General features: G+C 40.5%; 1 protein-coding gene across 1 annotated transcript; it reads right to left on the reverse strand.

The window, feature by feature from the left end:
• Nucleotides 1–23: 23 nt before the first annotated feature.
• Nucleotides 24–19,499, reverse strand: sestd1 (SEC14 and spectrin domains 1). The gene is made up of 19 exons (XM_044132908.1): nucleotides 19,163–19,499; nucleotides 15,792–15,861; nucleotides 15,605–15,713; nucleotides 15,432–15,522; nucleotides 15,239–15,352; nucleotides 11,246–11,359; nucleotides 11,069–11,163; nucleotides 10,925–10,980; nucleotides 9,029–9,100; nucleotides 8,046–8,203; nucleotides 5,856–5,978; nucleotides 5,023–5,217; nucleotides 4,835–4,949; nucleotides 4,587–4,752; nucleotides 3,643–3,724; nucleotides 3,405–3,527; nucleotides 2,989–3,180; nucleotides 1,919–2,022; nucleotides 24–1,625 (listed from the first exon to the last, which is right to left on the reverse strand). Exons 2-19 carry the CDS (start codon nucleotides 15,859–15,861, stop codon nucleotides 1,358–1,360), a joined length of 2,247 nt encoding a protein of 748 aa, XP_043988843.1. The 5' UTR covers nucleotides 19,163–19,499; the 3' UTR covers nucleotides 24–1,357.
• Nucleotides 19,500–20,210: the final 711 nt, after the last annotated feature.

The raw sequence follows: 20,210 nt of genomic DNA on the forward strand, positions 1-20,210 counted from the left end.
CCAAATAAAGACTTGACACCAAACAAGTTTCTCATATACTTTATTTGGAGGAGGATGTTGTGGTTTTTGCCATTGGACGGTAAAGAGAGCGTTTTGCAGACACACTTACAGCAGCAGGTCCTAAGAAAAACCAACCAGGAACGAGAAATGTTGAACTTAGAACGTATTGAATAAATAGATAACAGGAATTTGACCTTTTTCAGAGGTTGCATGTCTGCATCTGATATGAACAAACAGCTCAGTTTCCCCACGCAGTCTGCAGTAACATTTGAACTCCTTTATATTTAGATTTTGTTTTAGAAGCAGGAACGTAGATGGAGACCGTCTGCTGCACAGACTAGAAGTGTCAAAACCCAGAGAAGCCTCCAGAAGGAAACATCCTCTCCATATTTAAACCCACAGAGATTCAGAAAACTCTGAAAAACAGCTGGATGGAACATGCACTAGGAGGTTTTAATTATTGCTGATATTTCAGACATAAAACTTGTAGTTTTAATTCATTCAAACGTTGTTGGCTTAGTTTAGGAGTGTAAATAAATCATGACGGTCAAAATCGTTACTCTCCTGCTCCTGCGATGCCTTGACATCAATTGTTTACACACAAACTGCTTAAGGAACTGCTTTGTTTGAATGGATGCTTTGATTTTGCCACGCTGTACTTTTTTAGATGCTGAAAAGCAAACAGATTACAGATATTGTTAAAAGAAAAAGTGTAAATGTTTCCTTTTCTTTTCTTGAAATTCTTTGAGACTTGCCATCAAACGATCTAACTCGGCTGCTATAAAAGTCCTGAAAGTAAAACGATGTTCAGCCTAAAGAACTCTAACCAGGTTGGCTTCTTTTCTGAAATCTGCAGAAAAAAAAACTACAGATTTTTCAGAAATCAAATGGAAAAAGGACATTAGAAAGACCCGAAGAGCAACAAGAAGCCGGGGTAAGCACCACGGAAGATTTGCTCCAGCTGTAAAATGAGGCAGCGGCGGTGTTAGGAGGACCTTAAACAACGATTATCCTCCACAGAGCAGAAAGATGAGCTGCAATTATTCCAGTTTTTACCGTTTACAACCACCGACATCAGAGAAACGGCAAAAGTCCTCACAGTTTCTGTCCACAGTGACCGAGGAGTACGACCCTTCTGGTTCTCCGCTTCCACGAGAGGTTACGCAGTGATGCTGAGGAGAGGTGCTGTTTAAATTTACAGAAACGGTCAGAAAAATGCTGATCTTTTATTTATTTTATTTTTTTTGCAGCGGGAACACGGAGACGTTTTGTGCCTCGGGAGAGAACCGCTCCAGATGTCAGCAGCCCCTCACCGACGAGCTTCATTAAGGCTGCTCGGTTTGACGCCGGGCCTCCGCTAGCGGTCCTGCGTGGCTCGCTCCGAGTCTTCGTCCTGATGCTCCGCCTCCTTCTCCTCCTCGTCCTGCTCCTCTTTCTCGCTCAGTTCCTCCCCGATCACATCCAGTCTCCCCTCCAGGCCGTTGACCGCTTCCTCCTCCTCCTCGTTGTTGAGAAGCCCGGCTTCCTGCAGCTGCAGCCGCCGCTCTTCGATCAGCAGGAGGCGCTCTCGAACCCCCTCCGCCGTGGCTGCCGTGTCGCTGGGACTCCCAAAGAACTGCTCGCTCCTGAAATGACGAACGACAAATTGTTGAATTGAATAGAATACATAAGTTATTTAAACTGTTGGAAATACAATTAAAAAAAGGCCAACTAATGCAACTTATGTTATTGTTAAAAAAAAATAAAGCAAAACAAGAAGAAATGCTTCCAAAACTATGAATGAAAAAAAAAAAAAAAGCAGATTAATAGTCATGTAGGGAGGAACCTGATGCTCTGTTCACACATTTGGATCTCGTACATAAAGGAGGGTTATGGTTAAAAGAGTGAGTGAGAGATTAGTAAACATTTGGGTTTGTACCCATCAGGGAAGATGATGGGCAAAGTGAGTCTGTCCAGCAGAGTTCTCCCTGAAGAGTCCACTTCATCCAGAGACGCCACCTCCACACGCTCCTGCTGCAGCACCTGAAAGAAAATGGGAAAAAAAAAATAAAAGGAAATTTAGACTTTAACAAAGGGGTAGAACGGTATATTACAATCACAGGTTTGTATGTTTTCAGTTTTAAAGTCAGAGTTCAGTACATTTTTGCAATGTCTTTATATGTTGTTTATTCAGACTGTAGTCAACAGAGAATATTTTTCAAATTCGAAAAGTGGTTTTGATTTTATTCTGTTTTAAACATTAAAAAGGGGAAAGTATAGAAGTGACTGAAGATTTGGTTTGGATTTTTTCTTTAAATGATTAAAATTATGAAAGCACGGTGCATGCCAGGATACAGTATATGTAGAATATATAACATAGCCCCTTAAAAATGGTCAGAGTGAGAGGTCAGACATTTTTTGAAAACATTCTGCCAAGAATTGAGAATTAAAAAAATGCCGGGACACTAAATTTTTCGATAATCTATTGTCCCAGCTGTACCTGAATGCAACACGAGGAGTGGACATCCTGGCATTAAGAAATACTGGCAACTATTTAGAAAGAGTGATGATATTAAGGGTCAATGTTGTCCAGGTAGACACACTTTTTCTAAAGTGCCCCATGCAAATTATGCTAACTGCTAATATGAGACAACATTCAGCTTAAAAAGTGAACTCAGTCAAATATGTTTGTCTCTTTGTTTTGAAATAACAGTAAAATAATAGCAAACACTGTTATTGATCAGAATAGAAATGAGCTTAAATCAGTATTAGAATGTAAAAGCTTTTAAAAATTAGGGGAATAATGAAAACTTTTACCAAAAAAAAAATCAGTTAGCTATTTAGTAAAGTGCTTAGCTTTATGTCAAAGCAAATGAAAAAAATAAAAAATAAAAAATCAACTAGTCAGTGGGACTCAAACAGAGTAAGATGAATTCATTCATTGAAACAGGTTTTATTTCCCAATTATAAAAACCAAATGCGCTCATCTCCTATCGTTGTAAAACTCACTCTCTCGGTGGCGGTGTGGAAGTTCAGGGCCAGCTCCAGCCGCTGCTGCCTCTCGTCGGCGCTGACGGTGAACTGCTTCCACACCCGGTTGAGTCGCGGCAGAGTGTCGCCGGACGAGCGCGTCGTGCAGCGCAGCGACTGGCAGAGGACGACGGTCGCCTGCAGAAGCTGGCGGCCGTAATCGTATGTGCTCTGAGAAAAATAGAAATACAGCTTGAGAAGCAGAGCCAGTTACAAATCAGTGACAAAACTAATGTGTGGTAAATGGAAGTTCTAAAAATGACTTTGGTGCAGACGACCAACATATCTCCATCTAGTACCAACATTAGGAACAGATTTGAAACAGTCTCAGTTGGCCAAAGTTAGAAATACAAACCACAAACATATTTTTAGTTTTTTTCTATGGACCCTGTCACCTGAGCTACATCCACAAACTTCTTGTGTTTGTCCAGCATGGTCCGCGTCTCCTGGGAGTCGTTTCCCAGTCTGACGTGCGTCTTCAACAAGGCGTCCAACAGCTCACCTAGCCACTCGACCGCCTGAACACACACACACACACACACACACACACACACAGAAAGATAATCATCTGATCAATACAGGAAGTGCACGTCAGTGTTTGAGTGGTCGCTTTTAAATCCATACGCGTTTCACCTGCAGAGCATCTTCTTCACATTTAAACAGCTGGACCATCTGCAGCATCTTCAGCCTCCTCACATCCACCATGTCCTCACACCTGAAACACACACACACACACACACACACACACACACAAAGGTTCATTGAATTATTATTGAGTACAAGCACTGCTGTACTCAATATCTTCAACTATCAATAGCTGAATATATCAGAAAATGCAACTCTGCTGTGACATTGCAACTCTAAACCCGTAACCTGGTTCGCACACTTTGCCCACATTCAAACACTTTTCAAGTATTTTCAAGGTAAGTTTTCAAACTTTTCCAGCAACAGTCTTTGGAGATGAAAATAAGACAAATGATCTAAAAATAATAAAAAGCAATTCATGATTATGTGATATTATTTATTACTGTTATTAATGTACTGGAATAGCATCTATATTCTACAGCAGAAACTAAATAAATTCAAATGACAGAATGTTACGTTTTAAAATGTCTCACTCACACACCCTGTGTCTCAACAAGTCCTTGAGACGTTAGGAATAATAAATATTCATTACACTGAAACGATCCACACAAATTGTGTTAAATTAAATGCTTACAATACAGAAAGAAAGTTACAAGAAAATCTCGAAAATCTCTATCTCGCTAGGTTTTCTGACATTTAGCAAAAATAAATAACTTAGGTAATTCTAGTTAAGCTAAAACAGGAAACGTTTATTCTGATTTAACTTCAAAACATTGGGGGGAAAAAAAATGTGTCTGTCTTTTTTTTAGGTGTATGAACATATCTGAGTTCAACAGAAAAACAACACTTTTAATCAAACGTTACACTACACTTTGTTTCAAAACTTTTCCAGTAGAATATCCAACACTTTCAAGGACTTTCTAAATATTGAAACTCAAGCATTTTCCAGGATTTCAAGCACTCTTCCATAAAGAGGAGGGGTGTACAGCTACCTCTGCTTGCGGAGCTCCATCTCCTCCATCACAGCCTGAACGTGCTGAACGTTGTCCTGCTGCTCTCCAGGCGGGCTCTCCGCCTCCTCCAGAGACCACGACGCTTGGCCGCACATCTGCTCCATCACCAGCGTCCCCTTCTGACGGAGCGAGGACAGGCCTGCTTCTGCGTGGGGCGAGAACAGGCGGAGGGGGGTTGGCGTCACGGAGGACGGCGAGGGAAAGATGCGTTCGCTCAGAGAACAAACCAACAGTCTGGAGTTTCTCCTCCAGCAGTTTGAGGTTTTGCTGAATGGACGCCCCGTCGGCGGGGGACACGTCGGCACAGAGCATGCCCAGAAGGCCGTCCAGCTGCTGAGACAACTGCGGACACAGAGCGCGGACCGGTCAGGCGCGTCGGCCTCGGACAGCTGGAATGCGCGCGGCGCGGCGTTACCTCCTGCGTGGTGCTGTGGAAGGCGTGCGCCGCCTGCAGGACGTTCTGACGCGTCTCCAGCTGGGACGCCTGGCTGTAGCAGACGTCGCTCAGCTGCTGCTGCAGCGCCTTCAGCTCCGCCACTTCCTCTTCTTCCCCGGCGCTGAGCAGGGCAGCGATCTGTTGGTTCAGCTCCACGTACACGGCGAACCACTCCTGCACACGCAGAGGGGGAGAGAGAGAGAGAGAGGCGGTTCGAATGAAACCACGGAAACGACGCAAACATCCATCTCTGGCTGCTGAACGTTTAAACAAGGAAGATCAACTGCTGAACATTTAACAAAAAAATTAACTTGTAGGATTTGGTAAATTTCTTTAACTTGAACACAAACATTTGACTAACTTCAGTTTTAATTCATGAACATGAATTTTGCTGTCAAACAAGCTTGTCGTAATGAGCAATTGATCAATTATTTGCCTAATAAATTACCATGCGCTGCTTAATTTCCATTCTGAGGGGCAATTTTATAATCCATTTTATTTATGTCTTTGGCTATTAGTGATTTTTATTTCTGTTTTATTTGTTACTTTTGGTGTTTTATGTTGAGCATTTCAGATATCTTCCAGTTCCAGTGTTACAAAATTAACGTTTACAGGTCTTTAAGACCTATAAAGTCATATATTACTTGAAAATGGTCTCAAAACAAGAAGTTTATTTGTCGCAATAATTGCTGGGACAATTTATCATCCAGCAAAACTAGTTATCATGACAGCCCTGCCATCACTAGCAGTAAACACTGAAAAAACGAGAAGTGTGTATTGAGTTTGAGAGACATTGACGTGTGTTTTCCTACGCTGTGCTGACTCTCGATCTCCTCATGCTTCTGCTGTAGAGCCTGCGCCGCTCGCATCGAGTCGCCGATTGTTTGCTGAGTCTTCAGCAGCTCTGAACCAGGACCCTGCAGCCAGTTCACCACCTGATGGGGGGAAAAAAAAAAGATGCAAAAGAACAGAAAAACATACATGCTAAACTAATGTGGGCATTTAACTCAACATTTATTGATTTCATATCAGAGATATGTTCTCTGTTCTCCAGTGTACCTAAGAACAAGGATCTTTTGCAAGATTGCACACGCAGAGGGAGAGAGAGAGAGCAGAGTGAGCCACAGGCAGCAAAACCAGGCGCCTTCCCATTAAAGCATCACAACCAGTTCGGCCATCATACATTGTTAATGTTAGCATCGATGTCAATCACACACAGAGTGCATCGTAGCTTTCTGGCTGATGCAGTAAATGATCTGGATTTATGTGGAGGTCTCCATATTTTTTTTTTCAACCACTCAAAGTGCTTTATGCCGGTATAACTAGGCTCAGTAGGCAGGCCAACAGGATGTACATTAAAACATGCCAAGGATCCTGTAGTTCACGGGGAGTTAGAAAAAAAATGGGGGGGCAGTAGTTCACAGGAGCAACCACCAGGGGGCTCTGATGCTCTACCTGCCGCTCTATGTAAGGTCCTGGCATCCATGCACTCCTGGCATTGACATCAGTGAGTAACCCACTCCACAAGACGAGTGTGAATGAACTCAAAACGTCTCAGGGACCGCTCGACTCGGGTCCCTGAGGCGTTTTGCCGTCTTAGCTTAGCAGTTTGAACACAATCCGTCTTGAAAGTTTTATTAAAGCCAATCTTGGTTTTACTTTTTGATAAAGCAAGTTGAAACTGTGATTACATGAAAAGAAAGGCTGTTTGAATTTAGAGTTGAATCTAAAGTGACACCGTCAGCGTCACAAGTTAGCGTAACGCATTTCAGAAAAAGAATACTTACTTTAAAAAGGTAAGTTAAACTAATAGGAGGATAAGGTTTGAGCCGAAATTAAAGAAAAATAAATTTGTCTGCCATTTTCATGGTTGTTTAGAGAAAGCAGATTTGTGGTTCCCTTTTAGATTCATTCATGAGCTTTCTGCGTGAAGAAAACTACACACAATTGTGTTAACTAGGGTGAAATGTTCATAATATCAGACTAAACGGTAACATTTGCAGATGTTTGGTTGCTTTCCTGTCAGAATCCTGAGCTAATTGTATTTATCAGGTCAGTGGCGCCTTAAGCAGCACACAAACACGACCACAGTTCGATCCAGAACTAGGCCAATCCCCCCCCCAAATCCTCTTGAGCTATTGGGCGACTTGTAGTGGTTACTATAGCAACTCCAGGCTCATTTCCAAGATGATGTTGTTACCCATCAGCCCCTGTGGCTGTAAGACCTTCAGTCAGCAGAGAATACTGTTCTTGTGCTGAAAAGCTCTGAAGCTGCGCGGTTTCAGAGAGTTGAAGGTTAAAACTGATGAATACACAGAGGAATGAATACTGCAGCATCTGCCTGACACGATTACACACTTATAACCTGTTCATAAACATAACTCTGACTTTTAAAAGGTGTATGAGGATGAGCCTCCATATTGCAATGAGAAAAAAAAGCTTAATATAGTAAAGTGATTGCAGGTTGGCTTTTCATTTTGCATGATTTCTTCACATCTTTCCAGAATTAATTTTCTCAGTTCTCAGTCCTTTCAACTAAAAAAAAAAAAGAAAGAGAGAAAGAATAAAGATAAAGAAAGGAAAATAAAAGGTAAGGAGGACAGACAAGGAAAGCAGGAATTCAGGGTTTTCCCCAGTGTAGTATAAGCCTGGTGGGCTGCCAGGCTTTACTTGTGCCCCCACCAGGCTGAGCGTTCCTTATTTAAAAGGCAAAAAAGTAGAAAGGGATGACACCAGGAATGAAAGAATGGAAAATAAAAGAGTAGGAGGGCATATGGCCGGATGGAGAGAATGAACTATACATCGAAGGAAGGACTCAAGAAAATGAAATGGATACATATAAGAACAAGTGAATGAAAGTAAAGTCTAGAAATACAAACAGATTTGCATATTTATATACTCCTTTTCGGGAATCAGATCATTTTACCTTTCGGACCTCTGTTGTGATTTTTCACTGAATTCATCTGTTCTGGTTCTCTCTGTAAAACAGGTGCGTTCGTTACCTGCATGACCTTGGTGTGGATCTCGTCCAGCTGCGCTCTCTTGTTCCGCTGCCTGCACAGCTCCTGGTATTTGGTGTACTGCTCCCTGAGCGAGTCCAGCAGCTTCGTCACCTGAGGCTGAGCCAGCAGCTCCTCCTCCATAGGGCACCAAGCTGGAGCTGGGAGAGACAAACGCCAGTGTGCGTAGTCGTTTGAAACAGGTCTTAGTGATAACATTGTCAGCTGAGGAAACGGGAATTCATTAAAGACTGTCAACCAAACGCTGCGTCCAAAGAACCACTTAAATACAAAAAATGTATCTATTTTTCAATGACACACTGTTGCAAAGCTATAAAGCACTTTGGGGAAACAACTAAACATTTATCCTGACCATTTTTCTTCTTTAAGCCCCACATGCCAGGGTAAAGGAAGCCTTCCTGACTAGCTATGAAAATTAGCTTAAGTTAGCAAGCTAATTTGAACTAATATTACCTCAAAAGTTGTAATGGAAAAAAAAATCTTTGCGTAAACTGAGTTGTTTAATAAAAAACTAAGGATTTATCCTGACTATCTTTTCTTTAAGTTCCATAATGTAAGAAAAGCAAGGATGAAGGAAATCTTCCTGACTAGCTATGAAAATTAGCTTAAATTAGGAAGCTAATCTTAACTAATACTACCTCAAAAGTTGAAATGGAAAATAAAAAAATCACTGAATCAACTTAGTTGTTTAATACAAAAAAACTGCTTTAAGTTAATAATATAATTAAAACAATGCAGTTAAAGATGACTAACACAATTAAGCTAGTAGTCATTTAACTGTTAAAGCTAGCAACTAGCTTTAACAGTAGGTGGTATAAAATTACTTTAATGTTTCCTAAAGCAATGATAAAATAAGTTTATAAAGCACCAATTTATTTTGAATCACTCAATAAGTAATATACAAAAAATAAACCTTGATTTCTCCTAGGTCCGAGGCAGCCATTTTTTAAAAATTGGTTCCTCACCTGCCTGTCCTCCACCTCCTCCCTCTGAGCCGTTGAAGCGACGCTGCTGCAACTCCGACAGCAGCTCGTGACCTGCACACACACCGAAGTTCAAACAATAAAGGATTTTACAATGTATATATATAATATATACAAATAAGGGAAACAATGAGGGGCCAGTGTTTGTTTACATGCTGTTACATTATGACAGAAGCTTGTGAACGGAGGATGGTGGTACCACAAACAAAGACTCCTTTAACCTCTGGCCAACACACACAAGCTAGTCCTTTCAATGAGCACATCCACCCAGCATATGCAGATGTTGCTAGTGACCCTTTGGCTTCAGGTTTAGTGTCAAATTAGCCTTTTGGTGTCTAACACCTACTTCTTAGCTCTCGGAGTCAGCACTGGCAACATGAGAAAGGGAGACGCTGTCTGGCTGTTCAGACTCATTTCCTTATTATTTTAGTCACTATGTAAAGTTATGCAAAGCTCACATAATCATTAATTCTGCATGCTACCAAAAAACCCTAACAAAGAATGTCAGGTTGTCAGTTTTTATAAAAACGCAATTGGAATTTACAGCAGGAAATCCATCTTTGAATGGTTAAAAATGACTTAAAACCAAAACAAGGTTCTGCAGCCTACACTTAAATGAGATTGGGACGCTCTGACAGAACCATAAAGAAGCTGTTCATGCTGGAAAATCCTTTAGCATGGCTAAATTAAAATAATTCTGCAAAGAATAGAGGGCCAAGATGCTAAATGCTTGATTTCAATCTCTCCTGCCAAGGACGGCACAACCAGTTCCCCTAACGAATAAAGTAATCCTTTAACAGCAGCTTTAGTTTACTGATAATAAAACTGGTGTCCTGTTTTGAATAAACTTGAACGTCATAAAAAGAAAAGCAAAAACAGAAGAAATCTCTAAGGAATGTTTCCATATTTGGCAACGGGAAGTGTTTGTGTTACCGATTTTTAGAGTTTCTTTAATAATTCCTTCAGACGATCAAAAGCAATTACTGCGATTCTGTGAGAATAAAGCTTGTTTTTGTCTTGAGGACAAATAATTGTTCAATGAAGCATCATGTCTGTGCTTCGTTATGAAGAATATTTCATCCTCGCATTGCTCGCCTGACCTTGATGCGGTTTATCATTTGGCTCTTTGAATCACTGAGGAGTGTTACTGTAGAAAAGTGGGTCATTAATATTAGTAAGACCAGAGCTGTCCTCTGTTATTGTTACTTTAAAACCTCCCATAAAACCTAAAAAATGAAAAAAATACCTAAACAATTTTTGATTGTGACCTTAGGAAATCTATCAATATTTGTTCTAGATTCTTTGCCATACACATATCAACTCTTTATTTTCTAATTTTATTCATAATCTTGCAGTTATTACTTGCTTTCTGCAGGTTTTTAAAGACCATTGCGAATGGAAATGTACAAAAGAATGCAAATAAATAAATCGTACGGGTTGGCAACAGGAGTAAGCCAATAGCGAAGACAAATATTGTTCTGTCAACTAAAGATAAATTTGCATTTACACGTGATGGATGTAAAAAAGGACAGCTAGCTCGCTAGCAAACTTGTATTAGCAGAAATTAGCGGCAGCTGCAGTGGAGACGTCTGCATGCGAGTCAAACGTCCGAAGATAACTACATAGAATAGATAAGATTAATTAGTCCTACCACAACAAAATTTAAGACCTGTGATTAACACATTAAAGACCAGCTTATTATTTTTTTCCTTAAAATTTAAGACATTTTAAGGCCTTAATTATAGATATGTGAATTTAAAACTTTTCTACACTAAGGATGTGAGGACAGTCTGTATTAGCTGAAATGTTTACGCCGCTGGAAATCTGTTGGACCCAAATGTAAAACTGGTTTATATTCAAAAACTAAATAATACTTACCAGTCTGGAGGACAGTTTCAGGATCAAAAGATGGCAAGAGAGCTCCATCAGCAGACCTACAAAGATAAAGCAGAATGTGAACTTCAAAACTGTGGGTGTGTGTGACTGGATACATATATAAGGATCCTGAGGGAGTGCGCCTACTTGTCTTTGTCCACCGAGGCGCTCTTCTCACTGTCGTTGATGATCGTCAGCTCGTCCAGAAGAGACGTCGACTCCTTTGTGAACTTCTCAAAAACCTGAAATGAAAGACAAATAAATGAGGAGTTACCCGATGACACGGCAACATCCAGTAAGCTGTAAAAGTAGACGTAGACTTACCAGTCTCTTGTTGAGCCAGTCGCTGTGGTCGTAGTCCAGACTTCCTCCGAAATCATCCGTCAGCTGGCACGGTTCGATGTAGCGAGTGAGCTTATTGGCCGAAACCAGGATCACCTGAATCGACGAGTTGGTGGAGAGAATAAAGGTTGACAACAGCTGGCGATACTGTTGTTGAATGAAAGCAGCGCCATGCGGTGCAGCTAAATGTAAAGCTTGCTCTAAAAGTCTTAAATCAGGGGTCCCCAAACTCGGTCCTGGAGGGCCGGCCTCCTGCATGTTTTAGTTCTCTCCTTGGTTTAACGCACCTGGATCCAATGATGGTTCGTTAGAAGGCCTAAGAAGAACATTGGCATGCTGAAAAGGTTGCTGGTGCCACCAGGGAGAGAACAAAAACGTGCTGGATGCCGGTCCTCCAGGACCGAGATTGGTGACCCCTGTCTTAAATCATAAATTCAAACATAATATGACAGAGAAATAAGGGAAGGAAAATCTGAACTGCTTTTAAGACAATTTTATTGGATGCGTTTTATATTCTTTTTGTGTTTTCCATTTTCCATCCGTTTAATAATTTTTCTAATTTTATTCGCAAAGAACACATCTTCAGGAAAAATTAAATGTATGATTTTTCTTTTCTACTTCTGCCATCACTAAAAGAAATATTTTTCAATTTCTTGAAATTGAGTGGATTTTATTTTATTATCCTCTAAAACTTAAAAAAAGTGAAAAGTTTACTTGGGGCTTGGTTGGATTTTTTCCAATGAGTGCACATAAACAACGCATTTGTTCAGTACATATGTTTACAGCACGGTAACCAAATTGACTATTACAACAACAATAGGGTCTACTATAAAAATGATATTATAAACATAACTCAAAACCAAAATAAATGTTCAATAAGAGGAAGAAAGACAGCAAATTGTGCTCAGATTTCTAATTTTTTCTTTTCTTAAATAAACAGCTATCATTGGTAGGGTGCCTTCTGTTTCATTTTATCTTTGCTTATCTATGGAAAAACTAGGTTTAAATATGTATTTTTCTAAACAAGCCTCTCTTACACGTCCCCTAACAGCAGCCTGGCCATGAACAGAGCAAACCTAATTACAGCTTTTAGAACAACTTGAAGGCATTTATTGCTCCCTCACATCTGTTTTCTTCTTTTACTTAATAACTGTTATTAATTTTCTGCTCACGCCTGAATCACATTCCCCGGGACTCGGCTTTGCAGCGGAGCAGCAGAGGAACTGGCAGCAGATTGTTCTCTTTTAGGCTGTTTAGCAAATGCATTTGAGAGGCTGGGAATAATAAGAGACTTTGTGGATATCCCAAAATTATACAGGAGCTTTAGGAGATCCTGTGGCGCTCCACTAAATTCTCCAAAATCACAACGAGACATGGTTGTGATATTGATTGTATGTATATAGTAACTCTGGAGTTCTGCTCCTTGGTTTTCCCCAAGTCATTATTCTGATTTCCTTCCAACTACTGATTAAATAGATCCTCTTTGTTTTCATCATATTCATAAAACAGCTCTCTCCACACTTATTGGTACAAATCTGTAAATAAATAAATAAATAAATAAATCTTAAAACCCATCATTGCAGCTGCATAATTGCACAATGGAAACATTGTGAACATTCCTTTCAAGTAAGGCAGATATGTGTGAAATAAGAAACAGCTACCTGCCTGAACTCGCAACACTCAGAGCAATAATAAAATACATTTTCCTTTAAACTGCGCTACATTTATAAGGAAGATGCAGGTTGAGCAGCAGAGATAAGTGTCAAGAGTTTTACCTGTGGAAAAACAAACATAATGTGAAACAAGCTATTTTGCAATAACAGTAGGAGTCAGTAACAATGAGGAAATCCCCACATAATCACAGTTCATCAAATTGTTTACATGACAGTTTGGGACAATTTAACCAATCCTTATTCTTGGATCAAACGCTACATTATGTTTGTTTTTTTTGTATGTTTTTTTTTTGACTCAAAATACAATTCTTGTGATCCAAAAAGTTTGGATCACAAGATGAACTTTTGCCTCAGAGTCTCTGAAAATGTCCTAATCTGAAAACAGAGCACTCTGTGTTTGAACTCAGCCTGCAAGCTTTGAGAATTATAATAGTGAGAAAAAAAAAAAAAAAAAAATGGAAAAACAAGCTCACCTTTGAGTTAACAGCAAATTTAGACAGTAACCTTTTTTCTTATCATCACATGAATAGCATGTGCAGTAAGTATAAACCTGGAAAAGACAGCTGGCGGAGAGTCTGTCTACCAGTTGTCACGGCAGAAGATGCCAGCAGTAAACCTGGACTCCAACCAGAGTGTGTGCGTGTGTGTGAGAGTGTGTTTGTTGATACAAGTGCTGGGTCAGGCGCTACAGCAGCTGTATAACACACGCATCCTGCTGCGTCAACCACGACCGCGCTCCATAGCTGAGATGAGTCACATTTCAGCAGCGTCACTGGGATCTCCATATCTGGCAGCTGTGCATGCTTGCTTCTGTCCAGGAATGGACAGAGGACAAAGACGCGCAGAGACACAGCAGATTGATTCCACCAACAGTTTGTTACGACTCTCAAAACGTATGTTTCTCTCTTTTTTTTCTTTTTTTTTTGCTTTTACCAAATTGAATTGACCCCAGAAGTGGCTATGGCAGGAAATGGATATAAATTCCTGTTATAAATATATAAATTCCTGATTTAACCCTTTGCTGCTCACGGTCGACTCCGGTTTTGTTAAAAACGGGGGTTATCTTCACATCCACTGTGACGGATTTATCTTTCTGTAACTACTTCCAAGTCACCACACAACACCAGTCGACTTGATCCGGTTACCGTGGCAACGATCGCCGAGCCAACACGACTGCAGAAATTTGGGTCAGTAAGACTACAGATCTGTATTAGCAAAACCATCTGTCTTTGGTAGAGATGGTGACGGAAAAAAATAAATAAATCACACATGAACACACAAACACACACTGCAATGTCATCTGAGGGCTACGGCTATATTCAGGAGAGACCGTGACGCTAAAGGCTAACACACACGAGTCAATTTGTTCGATATTGTTCAGAGACAACTTAGACAAGGAGTCCACAACTCCAGAGAGAACAAAGAAAATTTTTTTGAAATATAAAAAAAGAAAAGCTGTTTTCATTTGCTTTAAATTGGATCCAGGAACGTCCCACAAGAGCTAGAGGGCTAGAGATGCTCAGTTATTTGCGTCCTGTCAACCGTAATTAAATCCTTTCTCTTGCCTCTTTTTCCTGCCAAAAACTCATTCGTCATCGAACACAAAATGTTCCCTGTGTTCCAGTGTAACCCCTCAACTAACAGATTATACGAAGCGGACATAATCGTTGTTATTCCTATCATCTGTCATAATGTAATTATTGATCAATGTGTCTCACCAGTTTTAATAAACACCCACCAAAAATATCTAACACCAAAGAACAACGTTTGAAAACAAATTCCTCAGATTTAGCAGAATAAAAACACTTTATTTTGTGGGAACAAGAACAAGAACCCAAAATTAGGGAAAAGATGAACCAGAAATCACAGGAAATGATGGTCTCAGCAAAACACAACAGTTAACATCTATTTAAAAAAAAAGAAAAGAAAAACACCCAGCAGCTAAAGAAAAATTTTAAGTTAGTACAAGCAGGAGAAAAACAACAACGATGATGCTTACTTTAAAGAAATATATGGGGCTTGTTCTTTTCTAATTTTAGGCACCACAATGACAGAAAAAAAACAAACTTTTTTTTATTTTCAATTGTTTTATTCTTCTTCTTCTCCTTATGTGCGTAGAAATCAGGACACATTCGCCCCCTATCAGGTTGAATTCAGTATCGTACCTAGATCTTAAAACACTCAGGGATAAACTACAACTTCATTACAATGTGTGCTTGTAAATATCCTCCAAGCATAAAAGACAACTAAAAGCTGGTTTGCATGTTATTGCGGTTTTGCCTTTAGCAGGTGAGACTCCTACCTCAAAGCCCAGGCGATCCTTCTCCTTCCAGAAACAGAAGTGGGTGACCTTCTTATCCCAGAATTCATCAGGCTTCACCACACAGACCAGCGACACCTCCGCTGGGATGACGTTCTGAAACCCCACCCACATACCACCATCAATAAAAACTACCACACGTCAGAGCCTGGAAGAAGGTTTAACGCATTTCCACCTGCAGCATGAGGACCACCGTCTTCACGATGTTCCACTGAGACCGCCGGCCGTCCACGATCACAGTGAAACCCCGAGCCTTACACTTGTCACTGGAAGTGGGAAACGCGAGTTCAGCTTTAACAAGAATTCACAGAAGCATTTTAGGGTACCTTGGCTTAGCATGCCTTTTACCTGGGGATGCTGAGCAAGTAGTCCAGAGTGGCGCCAAGTTCCTCCATGCTGGTCTGGTCCGAGTTGAGGGGGATGGTCAGGATCAGACCACTGCGCCGGTCCTTGCCTCCTATCACGGACACCCAGAGAGGTTAGGTAATCGAAAACAAAGATTTGGGATTAAAGCAACACAACAACAGTTTATTACCTGAGAGAAAGGCCAGCTTCTTTTTTAGGATGGAGAGGATGGAGCTCGCTTCCATGGTGACGCCAGACATCTGGAGAGACGTAAGAGACTTCAACAAAAACACCAATTGACGAGACAAAACTCTTGGTGCGGAGATTACTAACACACAGCAGGCATTGTTAGAGGAAACATAAACAGGGCACAACAACAACAACTATGCTTCTGAGATTGAGGACACATTTGATTAGCTGGAGTCAAATTAAACAAAAAAAAAAATGCTTCACTTTATTCCTATGCTTGGTGGAAAAAGACAGCATTCCTCCACTTCAGAGATTTGTGTATGTAAATTTTCATACACAAATCAGTCGGCCAAGGATTATAATTCCTGTTAATGCATGAGTTTAATCTAAGGACTCTCACCACATCAATCAACAGCTTGCATTTTTTTACAGTCAACTTAAAAAAGAATTATATTGGGCGTGCTGTGGTGGCGTAGGGGATAGCACGACCCACATTTGGAGGCCTTTAGTCCTCAACGCGGAGGTCGCGGGTTCGATTCCCGGACCCGGCCGATGTTTGCCGCATGTCTTCCCCCCTCGCGTTCCTCCCTTCCCTGTCAGCCTACTTTCGATTAAGGGACACTAGAGCCCACAAAAAGACCCCCTGGTGGGGGGAAAAAATTAATAGAAAATTATACTAAGGCCATGATGCACAAATAGAAATAGTCTTCCAATTCCTTAACTTTCTGTTGTATTCAGAATAGGGGTTTATCGGTGCCGATTTCCTTAATTTTGGGAGACCGGTGATTGGCCGATTTTTACATATGAAGCAAATCTTATCCCCCAATCTCATCTAGTTTGGAAAAAGTCTAAGAATCAACCACTGTCCTCTTTTGCTCTCTGGTGAGACCGGACAGACTGGCAACCCCAAGTTATGTCGGCACGTTTGCAATTAAAAACACTGACCCACTGTTGCCAACTCAACAACTTTCTTGCTATATTGAGCAACATTTCAGACAAAAAAAAAAAAAAAAAAAAGGGTATTGGCCAGACAACTGCAATCGGTGCACCCCGAGTTCAGAATACTACCACTATTAAGGATGCTGCAGCACATTTTCCTCCTTACTGCGCTTGGAAAAAGTCATCATCTCAAAGCAAAACCAGCCTCATCATCTTATTTTTCTTTCCAACCTCAACTTCAAATGATGCCCTAGCATTGGAAATGAATATTAATTTTACTATTTGCTTTGATTTTATCTTCAGATGCCCTCCTGTCACACACTTCATTTCAGAAAGGAATAAACAACTCTTTAGGTCTTTAATAGCAATGGGAAATTAAGATCGATTTGGTTGGTCATTGAACACATCATGAACACTGTGATGAGCGATCATTTAAAGCAAACTGTTAGTTTGAAGCAGCTTTTAAAACTTTGAATCTCTAAATAATTGAGGGAAAACAAACAAAATGGAACCACAGTACATTGAGCATCCTAGGCTGACTTGGGATGAAATTTTAGTTTACAAAACTACAGAAGGCAGAAAACATCTGTGAATTTTGTGTAAAATCCCATAATTTTCTAGAAATATTTGTGCCCTGCGGGCTTTTGTTGACTGTCAAACTTAGCGAGTCAGCTGTCAAATGTGTACAAAGGGTTTTGAGTGCAATATCTGTGGTGAAGACCTCAAAAGATAAACCCCCTGAGTAAGACGGAGGATGAGTGTGTCTCAGCTCATCACCTGAAACCACCTGCAAAGAAAAGCGCTCAAAACACAGAGACATTACAGATTTTAAAAGACCTGTGGGGGGGGGGTCACCTTTTCTCCTGTGAGGTTCAGAATTGAAGAACAGAACCGAGTTCATAAGTGACAAACAATGGAAAGATGAAGGTTGAGTTTCTTCAAAGAATATTTGACACACATCAGAGTAGCTGAAATGCTGAACAAATAAGGCAGGGACAGTTCTGTTATTTTTTCCCCAAACAGATTTCCTCCCAGCTGGCGATCCTCCTGGCAGATTCCAGTTGCTGGCTCCAGCTCGTCTGTGATTTACTGCCTGTTTAATCAGCTTTTATGTTTTTGTTTTTTTTTTCCACTCAGCAGTCTGACCGTAAATCAGCAGGTTTGTGTTTCTGTTGGTTTAGTGGCTGGTGAAACATCTGTGCTGCTCGACGGCTCACCCTGCACTTTTCATTGGTCAATTATTTCTCCTGCCTACTGTCATCGTCTTTGAAGGTAGTCATTGTGGCAGGGTAATAGTGAACTATCAAATATCATGTCTCAGCAAGTGGCCTGGAGACATGATGACATCTCTTCAAAACTCAGATTGTGATTTTCTCTTTATAATTGTAAGCTGCAGGCTCTTAATTTTACTATTTAAGATCATACTTAACACTTGAATTACTGTCTTTCCAAATTCACTTATCATACCAGTCATGTTGTGGAAAATATAAAAGATTGCAGCCCATTGTGATAAAAGTAATGTAGTCCATACGGAAAAATTAATGATCAAATTATAATCCAAAGTTCTCTGTTTTAGTTATTACAATGTTATTTTTTGTATGTTTTTGACCACTTAGTGCCCTTGCTACCAAATAAATGTACCGTTACTTTTCCGAGTCCGATGACTCAGCATAAAACTAGCAATTACACATTTCTCAAACTCACTTTAGATATGGTTTATTAGCTTTAGGAAAACATGTTAAGGACAGTGATGCCATTTGTTTTATTATTTTGTTTCATGCTGTTCTTTAACCAAGATAAAAATCAAGCACATGCATTTGTTGACATCACATGAGGTAAAAGTTGCCTTCATTCTCTTTATTTCAGTGTTTTAATTCAAATGAATCCTTCAAAATGTGTTAATCGTGTCAGCTTGGTTCATGTGCCTCATGTGATGTCACGGACCCAAATACACACAAAGAAGTAATAGCTGTTCTTTCTTCAGTGCGCCTTTTAGGAAACTTAGCATTTACGGAAATCCTGAAGGAGAAAGCTATGCTTAACTACCCAGCTGTGTTTTTATTTGTAAGTGAAAGAAGATTTTCTCTAGTTTCTTTAACTATTTGAATCTTGTTAATATTGGCCCCAATGTGGCCCCATACATTTATTTCAACCCTTTTTTAGACTACTAGGATTAATTTTGGTGTTACTGCTGCACTCAGGCTATGCTGCTGCAGCAGGGCTTCACCTTGGTCTACGTTCCTGCAGTCTCCTTGCAGCATGGTTCGGCCCAACACGGCTCGGCTCGTTTCAGCTCGACCCAGCGACACAATGACCTACATTCTGCAGCCACATACTGCGGTGGCTGCGGGTGTAAACCTCCATCATCACGGCGCCCACCCGCCCACCACCGACAACTTCAACAATGAGTATTGATCCGGTGGCTTTTCTTACCTTTTCGTCAAATCCGCAGCATTTTCCACTGTCCCAAATTGTCTCCTCCCAATCCTTTTCCTCCTTTTTCTTCTCTTCTTGTTGCCCTTCTCTCCTGTCGTTCTCTTCCCCTTCTTCCAGAGTCTCACTAACCAGCAGAAACAACTAGCGTTTTATATAAAAATGGTACTGAAATCCTTAGTTTGCTCCCTCCTCGCCTTCAACAACAGTAGAGCCACACACAAACCAGGCGGTGGAGCCCGTCGCACTGCGCAGGCTCAGTAAAGTCAAATCAAAAATTCCAACTTCCGGTGTTACGTCGAATTCAGGACCCGTTGCGTTTTCAGTAATATGACTCAAAGAGGCGCTGTTGCTTCATACATCTGCTGTCTCTTATGATACTAAAATCTGGTAATTAATGGAGGTATTGGTACTTTTGGCAGTGTGGACTGATGCCAAGTCTTGCTGTAAAAGGAAATCAGCATCTCCATAAACCTTTTCAGTAGGATGAAGCACAAAGTGGTCTAGAATTTCCTGGTTCCTGGGTTGGACTTTGGTTTACAAATGAAATGCAAAAGTGTCACAGAGCAACAGTCATTTTTCTCCTAAGCTAATGTAAAACCTTGCCTGAGCACCTTTTCAACAATGGTGTTCTTCCTCCACTTAACTTTCTAAATCAAATCAAATCAAATTTTATTTGTATAGCACATTTCAGCAGCAAGGCATTTCAAAGTGCTCCACACCAAATCAAACACAAAAACACAATGCAACATAGAATCAACAATCAAAACACAACATCAAGTCAGATTCCGTCAATAAATTTGTAATTGATTACATTTCAAATACAACTCTAAACAAGTGGGTTTTTAGTTGAGATTTAAAGGAAGTCAGTGTTTCAGCTGTTTTAGTTTTCTGGAAGTTTGTTACAGATTTGTGGTGCATAGATGCTAAATGCCGCTTCTCCTCGTTTGGTTCTGGTTCTGGGGCTGCAGAGCAGAACCAGAACCAGAAGACGTAAGAGTTCTGGAAGGTTGATACAACAGCAGCAAATCTTTAATGTATTGTGGTG

The sequence above is a fragment of the Gambusia affinis genome, linkage group LG11 (genome assembly GCF_019740435.1).
Source record: "Gambusia affinis linkage group LG11, SWU_Gaff_1.0, whole genome shotgun sequence".
NCBI classification, from domain to species: domain Eukaryota; kingdom Metazoa; phylum Chordata; class Actinopteri; order Cyprinodontiformes; family Poeciliidae; genus Gambusia; species Gambusia affinis.